Source organism: Polistes dominula, unplaced genomic scaffold (genome assembly GCF_049000335.1).
Source record: "Polistes dominula isolate Pdom_NZ unplaced genomic scaffold, Pdom_raw_medaka contig_79, whole genome shotgun sequence".
NCBI lineage: Eukaryota > Metazoa > Arthropoda > Insecta > Hymenoptera > Vespidae > Polistes > Polistes dominula.
Window position 1 is genome coordinate 5,867,473 of NW_028300916.1, and position 13,399 is coordinate 5,880,871.

General features: G+C 30.0%; 1 protein-coding gene and 2 non-coding genes across 3 annotated transcripts in view; 2 read left to right on the plus strand and 1 right to left on the minus strand.

The window, feature by feature from the left end:
* Positions 1-13,399, minus strand: part of LOC107067064 (uncharacterized) — a 36,986-nt gene that overhangs the window by 21,719 nt on the left and 1,868 nt on the right. The window contains 2 exon segments of the mRNA XM_089170770.1: positions 4,531-4,670; positions 8,024-8,572. Of these exon segments, the coding sequence (XP_089026896.1) occupies positions 4,531-4,669 (139 nt within the window). The 5' untranslated portion in view covers position 4,670; positions 8,024-8,572.
* TRNAE-CUC (transfer RNA glutamic acid (anticodon CUC)) lies at positions 2,431-2,502 on the plus strand. The gene has a single exon. It is a non-coding gene; the product is annotated as a tRNA-Glu (tRNA).
* Positions 4,201-4,272, plus strand: TRNAE-UUC (transfer RNA glutamic acid (anticodon UUC)). The gene has a single exon. It is a non-coding gene; the product is annotated as a tRNA-Glu (tRNA).

Consider the following 13,399-nt stretch of genomic DNA (forward strand, 5'->3'; position numbering starts at 1 on the left):
TCTCATCACGTTTCTTTCATCATACGTTATTACCAACCTTACCAACATTACCTTGCTATCCTAAACGCAAACACGTGTTACGGACACACAAAAAAGAAAACACAAAGAAATAATCGTAAATGGAAATATTATATTTCTATTAACGTGTATATATATATATATATATATATATAATAAAATATTAATTATATAATTATAATACAATATAATATTATATTTTTCTTTTTTTTTGGGATTACGAAATTTTTAAACATAAATAATGATTATAATGCTTTGAGTATTAGAAAGTTACCACGAATAGTCTAAGTGGTTTGGCAAGTAATTAGTCGTTGCTTTGAAGTTGCTTTTCTACTGCCTAAATTGAATATCGGTGGTTGGTTCCGATCAATTAGATCGGATAGATTCGATAAAGGGAATTTTTTACATAGAACCATAACTTTTATTTATTTCTTTTTTGAATTAAAATATCGACAAGAAAAATGATCTACGTTGCAATCAAAGTTTAACGATTATTACACATATTCATCATAGATTTTATTAATCTATTATTTTATTATTATTATTATTATTACATTGTTTCCAATTGAGTCATTAAATTGTATAATAAAAATCATACTGAATTACATTTTATCGAGTATCATTTCTATTTTCTAATGATGATCTTAAAAAACACAACTCTCAAAAATATAGACGATGTAATAAAAAGAAATTAGAAAGTCATTTCTATAGGAAAAATACAAAAAGACACACATATTTATACATAGGACAGTGAAAGAAATCATGGTTCATATGTAGGGATTAGTGCAGCCCTTTTTTAAACATTCCAAGAGTTGAATTTCTCATTCACACTCCACGTGGATATTCGAGCAATCCTCGTATCTGTTTGCGGACCACGCGTAATACTTATCAGACACATCAAAAGGATATGTGTGTATGTGTGTGTGTTGGAAAAGAGAGAGAGAGAGAGAGAAAGTGAGAAAGAGGGGAAGGAAAGAGAAAGGGAAAGACAGAGAGAGAGAGAGAGAGAGAGAGGATGTACTTTGTAAACGAGCATGTTCAAACTTAGCAGTCTGCCGTATAAATATATCCTCGTGTTATTAGCACGATTTCGAAGCTTTACACGACAATTCTGTACCTTCTCTCTATTTCTGTCTTTCTCTTTCACGCAACTTAAAGCACGTTTACACGTGTATTTTCCGGGTTCCCTTCAAAGGGACACACGCAATCAGTCTTTTAACCCAACCACAAGATTGTCCTTTTCTACACATGCTATTTCAATATTCTCTTATTCTATTCTACCATAAATAATGACTCAGAGTTTTACGTCTGTGTAAAAAAAAGAAAAACAAAATAACTCTTATTGCACTTTGAATTCGTATTGCATTATGAAAAATTTCAAAAGTAATTCGTTTCGTGTTTTTTTTTTAATGTAAAAACTGTGTTTTAAGATAGTTTATAATTATACTACAACTGATTGTAAGTTGAAATTTTATTCTATGTTGAATTATGGTTAATTACTTTGTATTATTTGTATTAATTTTTATATAATTGTTCACTGTATAGTCAAAATAACTTTACTAAAGTACTATGATATATTATTTGATAATTTCTACCTTGTTATAAGAAAGAGGGCTACTTGTAATAATTATTTTCTAATTAATTTAATTACAAAACAGTCTCCTAGGTAATAAAAAAAAAACAGGTGTTTAATTTGAAATTTAAACATTAAATATTGAATTTCTAATTCTTAAACTGTCTGTGACGTACACGAAGATGATAGTTTAATGGAGTAAACCACATCAAGGACAAATCCTTGGCATTTGAATCGAGTCATGATCCGTTCGAATTCGCTCCCTGTATCTCTCTCTCTCTCTCTGTGGTATCTCTTATTATGACATTCGTGGTTCGTGTTATGCGGACAGCGGCATCGCATTCGTATGCAGGATACCTCTCAGCAATTTCAGGGTCCATCCTGGGCAAGATTGTCGACATTGTAAACACGTCTGTTTATTCGTACGCCTGTCAAGAACGATCTCAACTCGGGAGTGCGATTTGACCTACGTGACTTCCTGAATATTTTACTTATATCACACGTTTATTATCATTTATGCTAAATTATGGTAATACTCTAATGCACGTAAGGAATTTCAATTATATGAAATAAATTTACAACAACAAAAAAAAACATTAAAAATTAGAGTTGTAAACTTCAATAAAATTTTATATTCAAATAATTAATACAATGGAACACTATGAGAATAATATTTTATTAAATTTGTAAATAAGTAATGTTTGAATTTATAATATTTAATAAATGAATAAAATAAATTACAAGAATTATTATTATTCAATTAATAAAACAATAAACTATTAGAATTCACGTGAATTTAAGAGGCAAGTTACCATAAACTTAGTAAGGCAGATAACAAATCCGGTATGGTCTAGTGGCTAGGATACCTGGCTCTCACCCAGGAGGCTCGGGTTCGATTCCCGGTACCGGAATATTTCTTTTTTTTCCTTCGTAAAAATATATTATTTTTAAACTAATCTTAACCTACCTAAACTTTACCTACCATTTTTTACATATTATTATAACATTCTAAATAAAAACTAAAACAAAATCACATAACTTTTCTTGTAAAGTTTATTCATTAATTGTGAATTTATATTCACTTTTTTTTTTACTAACAATAAGTTAAAAGGGAAGAAAAAATAAAGTTGTCTTAAACTACCAAGAAAAATGTTCTCGATATGTGCTGTTATATCACAGAGAAAAGGGATGGGTGGTGAAGGGATGAGAAAGGGAAAGAGAATGAGGTTTACTTTATGAAGCGTACATAATTTCCCAAGTACGACTCGATCGCTTGTTATCGCAAGAAAATGGCTCGTCTAATTTAATCAAGGTAAAGAAAGAGAAGGAGGAGGAGGAGGAGGAGGAGGAAGAGAAGAAGAGGAAAAGTTTTATTTTACGGTTCAAGAATATGAATGGAAAAAGGCTGAAGTGTAAAAATGTGATAGGACCGTAAATATCGTTTTCCAACGTGGAGACCGAATAATTAAAGAAGATTTTTCTTTTTTTTCTCTCTCTCTCTCTCTTTTTCTATCTAAAAGAACATGGAATTGAAAAGAGTTGAAAATGCCGAGGAGAAAGCTCGATGTCCTTTCATTTTCTTTTATTTTTTTCCATAGTTTATTTAGCACGTACCTCCACCATTTGCCGTTCTGGTTGCACAAAAGAGCGAGAATTGTATTCAAATGGTCGACGGGATTTTAAGTTGAATATGTGTGACGACTAATCGACTTTCTTTTTTTGTTTTTATTTATTTATTTATTTTTTTTAAATGCTTATTATAAGTACAGATTTCATTTAATTGTGACGTAAAAAGTTTGAAAAGAAACGAATAAATACCAGCAATATTCTATTGGGTTTACAAATATAAATGGTATAGATATTTTTATTATTATGTTATTTATTTTAATATTGTTTAATGAAAATTTAGGTCAACCCAATACAATACTGTATTATACTATTCCAGCACTAATCAAAATTTACAATACTATTATATAAATCCAACTGAAATACGATCCTACAATAATACAGTATTCTTAGACTGGTAAATAAGTTTGAATAAAAAATACTTGGGGTATTTCTTTGGATAATAAATACTGAAAATTCTATTAATTGTTGATAAAATATTCTTGGACAATTTTAAATTATTTAAACTATTAATTATTTCCTTTTAAAGAAATTTTTTCATTTGCAGATTTATAAGCTGAAAAATAGTAATTGATTTAGAACATATCCTAGAAACTTATGGCTCACTCTGTACATAAATCTATATATACATATATCACTAGCTAAGCTGCTGAGATTTGGGAACGGATCATCTTTGCTCTGTTTACTTTCTCTAGGGAAGAATAAATTTATTGGTTCCTGCTTGATCCATGACTTCAAAGATATAAGAAATATTATAGCGAAAAATCATTTGATTTTGGTATACGATTAAATATATTACAATCGATTCTTCCCTATCATTTCATCTAGAATAAGTACAAATGTATTATAATAAGAAAAAATATTGTTATTTAAATAAAGTTATTGTTAATAAAAATAACACATAATATAATAAATAAAATTATATTATAACTCAGAGAGTACAAATTTTATTTTGAAGTTATTTCTCCAAATATCTTCCATAATCCGGTATGGTCTAGTGGCTAGGATACCTGGCTTTCACCCAGGAGGCTCGGGTTCGATTCCCGGTACCGGAATATACTTTTTTTTTATTTTAAGATACAAAAATTTTACTTTTATTATCAAACTTTACCTACCATAATTCATAATTTTTATATTTTGTAGATTAAGTCAATTAAATTATTAACATTTAAATAATCTGTTACACGGCTAATGTAATTGATATAATAGTTTTCATTTAAGTTGATATACATTAAGAAACAAATTGGACGAGAGACGTTGATTAAAATGAAATAAATATTACCAGTGGACAAAATGTCTTTTTAATAACTTACTCGAGAGGAAGAGATCCTGGAGGGCCTGGGCAGCCTGACAAAGGAGAGCCCACGTTTCCGCAGCGGCGAGTCCTGTACCTCGCAAAGCAAGAACATCCCCAGCAACTACTCCTGCACCTCCACTGACGTCTGTTTGCATTCTAAAATTTAGACAACATTGTTTTCTTGTAACTAATTTGTTTCATAATTATTTTTATAAGAGTGTTAAAAAAAGATTCTTATTTATATTAAATATAACACCTATATTATTAATAATAATATTTGGTTCTTCCTTTTAGTCGTCTCTTGCAACAAACTGGGACTACTACCACTTACTTTCATCCCAGGAAATCACAGGTGATTTATTATTATTATTATATTTTTTATCTCACCCTATTTAATGATATAAATATAATAATAACGTTAACTAGATTTACCTATAAACAAATCTTTTATACTGAATAACCTTTTGAATTATTCTCACTCTGTAATGCAGATCGTTTTTTGGGGTTGAGTAAGTTTACCATTTAAAATATCAAAGGAATGTGCGCCTTGAAAAGGGTTCCTCGTTCCTTTTTCCGTTCTTGTAGGAGTATATACATAAGTACTACATAAAGTAAAGCAAAGTCGGCCTCTGTCGAACAAAGGAACGAGGAAAATAAACATGGTACTCTCTCGATACACCTCCAATATGTACGCCTTCGACTTGTTTGCATTTGCTTGTTTCTCAATGGGCTATGTGACACGTTTCTACACGTGTTTGTAACTCAGATCGATACTGATGCAAACAATGATTTTATTGTTGTACTTTTATATTTTCGATCTATATTAAATAAATTAATATTTGTAGAACAGTTAATACACATTTTTAAAATCAACATTTTCTAAATATACTAAGCTATTTGTTAAATTATTATTTTCTTGTTTTCTTACGAGAAAGTACAGTTTAACAATGTTGTTTCATAAAAATCGAAGTTCAAGTTTGCACTTAATACACCTTATAATAAATACGGTCCTGCTTGGATTGCTACTCTCTCATCGAGATAAAACTTTCTTCAAACTTTCGATCCTCGACTCGAATATACTCTCCCCAAGAATCTTCGAAAGATTATTTCGTCTTAGGAATTTGCTAATCCTATGTTAATTAACGTTTCAGTTAATTACATTTTAAAAGAAAAAACGTTAATTTTGAATTTACATTAAAAAAAAAAAAATGGAGCATAATCACAGACAGTGTTTCTCAACTTTTTATTTCTAGAATTAGTAAAAACGTCAAACGTTCATCCAATGAAACGTAACCCTCTCATCGAGTTATCTGACGTAGCCAACATCAAACTCGATTAGAATCGATCGGCCGTTTTCACGGCATTCAACTCAGTAAAATTAAACGTGATCTACCAACCCCTTCCTCTTCCTCCTCCTCCATCTCCTCCTCTTCCTGTACACCCACCCACGAGTCGCTAAAATCATGATGAATTCCGTTTGTACCACGAAAATGGAACGGACACGGACGATTTCTCATTGATAATTATTATTTTGTCATTTGACGCAATCAATTCGTTATTATTTCATGACTTTTTAATCATTTGTCATTAATTATCATTTTGCAATACGTTTGAAGATATACCTGTTAATATAAAGTAGTAACAGAAGAGAAAATAGAAAGAAAATTATTATTTATACATAAGAAATATAATGAAAATATCGATTACGTGAACGTACGATAATTGTGCTTATAATTATGATAATAATTCTGATGTAACTCAATCAATTTATGTAAAATTTATTTTATAATATAAATAATTGCATTAAATTTCAATAATTAAACTAACTGTAAAGAAATTAGAGCAAATGAAAAAGAGAGAGAAAGAGAAAGAGAGATAGAGATAGAAACGGATTAATCCATCAAAGTTAAAAAATTAGTAGAATTAAATAAAAGGACCGATTAGTTCTCGGTATTCTCACGAATTATACTTAATTTAACGAAATCGCATAGAACGTAAGATTCGATTGAAATAGGGGATAATGATTTTACAATAGTCACAATTTTCTCTCTCTCTTTTTTTCCCCCTTTCTTTCTTTCTTTCTTTACGATCTAATGAATAATAGTCACCAGCCGGTGTAGTCATTGACTTTTATTCTCCTATATTTTTTTTTTCAAAATCCCATAATCGTAATTGAACGTAAGCGAATAAGAAACAAAATATGATCCTTGTAATTAAAAGATATATTCTATTCTGAATGAAGATACATATTAATAATATAAATTATTAATAATTAATAATAATAATATTCGTATATTTGATTATTCTAACCGATATGGGACATATCTAAATCCGATTTTCCGTTTTTAGGTCGATCGAATATTCCCTTTGGAACGTTCTTCTGTCCATTGTAAAGAAAGTGAGGATAAGTATATAGACACACACATGTGTGTATGATCATATATATATACGATTATATATGTATTATAATAATACGCATATACTTAGAGAGAGAGAGAGAGATATTTTACCAATATCTATGAAGACTTGAAAGTTGGACCTTTAAAACGGTACTATCGGAGGGCAGGGTGTGCATATTAAATTTGTTAGACGCTATCAGCTACCCACACTCACACACACACACACACACCCCCACATATGTTACAAAAAGATACGTATACTTAAACGTGCCCTCGATTTATATACAACACCGTGTGCCTTTGGCTGACAAAAAGAGAAATTTCAATCCGACCTTCCTTGTTCAACGAGCCGTAGCAGTTTGTAACGTTCAGAAGAATTCACGTACACTTACATTCACGTTACAAACATACACAAACACACACACACGCGTATACAATAGCCACGCTTATATCGTAGTACATATAACTTTCATCATAACGATTCCTTTTTTTTCAAACTTTTTTCTTTCCCTTTTTTTTTGTACCTTTTTTTTTAAGTGAGAGGAAAAAAACATGAAAATTTGTCGACGTTTGTTCCCTCTTATTCCTTCGACGTATGTATTTTACATATATATATACATATACGTGTTCCCTTTTGTGGAAGTATTTGTGTTTGTGTGTGCGATCTTCTAAGCGTATTTTTCAACTACAATAAATCGTCGACTTCAAACGGAAAGGATTTTCCCCCCCCCCAAAAAAAAAGAAAAAAAAATCAAATCTGTATGCAATTGTAAGTAAAGTACACTCTCTCGTATCGCGTGTAGTCCATATTTTGTTTTCTTATTATTATTATTATTATTCAAGCACGCAAGCATACAAATTTAATTACAAATACTTTATGTACGCTTCTTTATGAAGACTTACACAAGTTAACAACAAAAACAATTTATTGTTACTGTAAAATTGTTATTGTTCAGTAATTTCCAAATGTATTGGAACTGTGACACTGAATTTTTATATACAAAGATAAAATTAAATAATATGTAGACTTATGTTGTTATTCTGAATATTTGTAAATGTTTAAATACAATTATTTATTAATTTTATAAAGAGAGGATGTGTTTTACAAACCTTAAACATTGTCGATGGGTGAATCGTAACGCGGCGGCGTTCTCGCCGTGATGATTTCGTGAGGTGCGAAAGGTGGTGGCCGTGTGCCTGGTAAATAATATACGAAACAAGATACTCCAATAAGGAATAAGAAAAATAGGAAGACAAGGTCGAACATCAACAGGGAGTTCAAGATCATCAGCTGCATCGTGTGCCTCTGACTATAACCACCACCATTACCATATCACACGTACGAATACACAAATACCGCGTTCCACGCACAGACACACACTTATTATTAATCTTTTTATTATTATTTTTATTATTATTAATATTATTATTTGTCGAGACAAGAAATATTTTCTTTTTTCTGAAGTTTTTTGCACACTAAATTTAACACTTATTCATGGCTTAGCACGTCGTTTTCTGCGTCATCATCTCAACCAATAAACTTTATTTCCTCTTTTTTGAATCCACTTTTTGTTCCAATTCTTTATACTTTTTCTTTTTTCATTTTCTTATCTCTTTCTCTCGAGTGACTCGGAAGAAAATCCCCAAGATTCACCGACTCTACGTATGCGATAAAAAAAAAAAGAAAAAGTTTCAATTCAAACTCAGAAGAACTGACGTCTTCGAATAGAATACAAATATTTCTTTTCTTTTTCCCCCTCTTCTCCCTCAATTATTTTTCCATTTATTTACTCAAATAAAATCGATGAAAAATGAGACTAGCCAGATAAGTTGTATTTTTGAAACCAGAATATTATTAATTATATTATTAATCAACTTAAAATATTCGCGCGCGTATTCATCTTTTAATAAAATATTAAATGAATAAATGTAATCCTTTACACTATAATTATTTATCTAGTTTGTTCTCTGGCGATTGTTATTGAATTTTTCTGGTTTTAATGTCTCGTATTAAAATTGTGGCATTTTTTTAATTTCACATAAAAGTGCAGAAAGAAATAAATCTTAAATGAAATTGTTTCATATTGATTTGTATTTAAGAATTGGAAGGGAAAAATAATTTTGTCATGACAAAGATTAAGATAAAAAAAAAAAAAAGAAGAAACATGTGTGCAGATCACTCGTGTTAAAAGTGAAATCTTCAAAAAACTAAGTTTCGAGAGAATGAGACGAATACAAAATATCTGCTGTAAGATAATTGTATTCTCATCTTATTTAGTATCGCGGCCGTTTCATCGCTTCCCACCGCTCCGTTACATTTTTTCAAATCGCACCCATTCAAAAGAAGTTTTCACTTCAATAAAAATATAATCTTTTACTATCCAATGAGATATTTCCTATAATTGAGAAGAAGAAATATTTCAATTGCAATCAATGCACGATTGAAAATGAAATCTTTGAAGTCAGATAGGAAGGAAGATTCAATCGTAATCGAATGCGATTGGGCTTCGACCAAACGCCGGAAATTATCGACACTCCGAGTCTATGTGATAATCTAGATAGAATTCGAATTAGGAAATTTTGATTTGCAAGATCGCATCTAAAACCCTATTTGAAATGAGGAAATAGCATGTATCGATTATCGTTGAAGATTTCTGTCTATTAATTGTTTCTTTTTACCCTGTTTTTTTTTTTTTTTATTCTCAAACCTCTTTCTTTAAAACAATACTTTGATCGATAAGTTTAATTACAGGTATTCCTAATTTATCGTATTTTTTAATTTTATTTTGCTTGATGCACAATTAGTCGACAGGTGTCATTTGAAATAATTCTCATTTATGTTTATAATTTGCAAATATGTCAGGTGTGTATCCTATAAATTGTTGTCACGTTGAGCGTATTTTGTGGTATTTGTTATCACGATATCACTCTCTCGTTAATTCTAATATTATTAATTAATTACCCAATTATGATTTATTAATATAAGTTTAATTTTAAGAAAATAAATCAAAAATATATAGTTAGAGAATTCTTGGAAAGTTTTATGTTAGGTTAGTTATGATAGGAAGAAACGAAACGATAAAATAAGAACTATCGGAACTATGTTCGTGAGTTACATATGAACTTTTAAAGGAGGACAAAACGATCAAGACGCCGAGGTCTTCTTAAAGAGGAAAAGAAAGACACGATAAAAGGTAGAGAAGGGTTTGGTTGAAACGAAACTGTCAGAAGAATCGAAAATGTTCGGATGCGAAAGACAGGTTCCTCCTCTTCGATCAACGATTAGTTTCTTTTATCGAATCTACTGAAACTTTGCCCTTTGATACTACCATTCACCTTTCCCCAATTTTTTTCTTTTTTCTTTTTCTACACAAGTGGACCGATAAGAAATAGAAAGAGAAAGACAACAATTTTGTACAAGAATCTGGCGGCTTGGTATACAAATTGTTTTTCCAATTATTTATTAGAATTATTTTATTATTTTATTATATAATTTAAGTGGTGTGTTTGTACAAGTTGTGAGCTTTAACTAACAAAATTCTTTTTCTATTTTCTGTTTTAAAATCTTCAACTATGCTCTACAACTATGATAATTAGTTATAATATTAATTTAAAAATACAACTAACAATAATTATCTATTATTGTTCCAATTATAATATGTTTCTTTTTTTATTTTTATTTAAAAGAATGACATGGAATGTTCGTTAAAAAATAGGACGAATAAAAATAAAATTTAAACTCGTGTAATGATTATTCGTTTCTCCAAATCTTGAAACACGTTTTACCTTTTTTCTTGTTCACCTAGAGTCACGTAATTTATTCTGTAGCTACTGCAATTAAATGAGCACGTAAATCATTAAAAATAATTTCTTATTTTTTTTTCTTCTTCTTTTTACTTTCTGTTCTTTTACTTTCTCGGATGTTTCTTGTTTTGGAAAAAAAAGATCAAGGAACCGTGAATAAGATCAGAGATTGAACTCTTAACGTTGACCTCGTCAAGGTGCTAATACAAGTGCATGTGCATGTAAAGGTACAGATATATATACTCGCTTAGGATGAAACGTCTTTGCTTTGGAAAAAGCAACGATTGAAATAGAAAAGCGTTGGAATGTTCCCTCTCTTTCTTTATTTTCTTTCTCCTTTTGATTTTCTTTTTCTACGATCATCGTCGTCTCTTCAATCAAGCCACTTGACATTATTTCAACGTTAAAGTTCGTTCTCGGAATTGCGTTCATATCGAGATAGACAAAAAATACCAAGAAATTCAAAGATCCTTCCCTCATCTTTTACTTTTTTTTCTTTTCTTTTCTTTTCGTTTTTTTTCAAACACTAATTAATTTTAATTTATAATTTTACGAAAGACGATCGAGGATCAACCGATCGAAGGAAAAATATTAACACTTATGTGAACGAATTTATAATTTAAAAAAACAAAAAAGAAAAGAAAATCAAACCGTAAACCAACGATACTTCTAACATTTAATTTCATAAAAAATAAATAAACAAATAAAATAAAAATTATTAAATCGTCATTTGTAATACAATTCTCGAAATAATTTCGTTTCTCGAGTAGAATTTCTATTATAGAAATTTCCTGATATTGAGGGGGTGTAAACGACGAATACACAACACGCTCGATTTTCTGCTCATGCGAGTCCCAAGGACGCGACACACACACATACACGGTCAATGGGGATTTTTCGCGCACGAGTAACGTTCGAGAAACGGAAATTCGCGAGATGACGTAATTTCCGACATAACATGTCGTCTCGTAAACTTTCCTCTTCAATCTTCACACCTTTTCATCCCACCCATATCCTTCCCCTGTTTTTCTCTTATTGGGTGAGTACTTACAAACGAATTGATATTTCCAAATCAATTGATCGATTGATAAATCGAATCTGTGAAATATTTTAACAAAAATGTTTACTTTAAAAATGTATATTCCAAATGTTTAATTTTTTTTTTTTTTTTTTACGTCGATTCCTAAACGACGAAAGGATGAAGAGTGGTGGTTGCTCGTTAACGTGAGATAATTAATTAGTGAGATATACGAATTATATTACATGGGGAAATACGTCAGTTTCTTTGGGTCCCTTTATCTTTGAAGAACAATGCTAATGAAGCGATATATCGTTGGGTTGAAAGCTAAGAAAAAAGAAAAACTATCTGCCGATTCTTTGTCGTGCATGTTAGGTAATTAAAATCACTAATAAATTTTTCTTTTATATCTTTCTATACACATATGTGTACACATATAACGTATGATTGTAATAAATTGTATTACATCGGCATAAAATAAAACAGAAGACAGGAAAAAGTGTGGTTGTTCTTCTTTTTTAAATCAAATATTACTTTTCATTCATAATAATGAATTCATTCAATGAAATTTTATTACGAGTGTGTTCCATGGAAAAGAAAAAAAGAAGAGAAAGCAAGCGTAAACAACAAAAATAAAATAAAATAAAATTAAATTAAATACTTTATTCTCACACGTTATAATGACCATAATAAAATTGATAAACGTTACTCCTAGGTTTATGTGAGCAGGTAGAAACAACGCGTTTGGAAGCATTGTAACGAATAAATATAGAAGTACGTGTTCACCAGCTGTTGCCTGTTTCCGAGCACTTGACCGTACGTGGCGATCATGTTTTATGTATCATCAAGCAGTCCCGTAGAAAATCGTCCTTGCTGATGTCCAAATTTACCTAACGTGAAGTTAACTGCTGCGTTATAATCCGTCGGTTATATTATTTATATTTTTATTTTCTTATTTATATTTTATACGAACGAATTATAAAATTTATTAGTACATAATGCCATGTTCATAAAATTTCTGACCTTCGCTATCAAAAAACAATTAGGTGTAAAACAAAATCCATAATGACTTAGTTACCAACCCAATAGAAACGATTAATAAGATGAAAACTACTTTGTAAAATTGTGCAAATGATTAGAAAAATATTATTATCGTTTTCTACACTATGACAAATCGAATTGATATTTACCTGTTTCTTTTAATTAATAATTAATTGATTAATATACTTTGTTCTTTTATATCTTCGATTTTAGAAAAAAGAAATGAATCGTTTCCTGTTTAACGATTTGTTGTTAGAAACGATTAAGAATAAGAAAAATGATATACAGGATATTACAGAGTAGAAGTTTGAAAAACTTTTCTTCGAATTAACGTCGTGAATTTTTTTAATGGACATTTTTAGCATTAGGCGAGGATTGCTCGTTAGCAAAATACTTAAGCAGGTACTTGCCTTGTTCTTCGAAAGTGAAAAAGAGAAAGAGAAGGGTGAGGAGTAAAGAGTCGAAGGAAGCAATGTAAAAAAGAAATAAGGAAGTAATAAAAAAGAAAAAAGAAAAAAAGAAAAGAAAAGGAACGTTAGTATGACGTAGTAGCAAGTAATTATTCGAATAATAAGTTTCGACGTTCACGCGTTTGTCGAATGGAAGCTTCTTGCTTGCTTGCT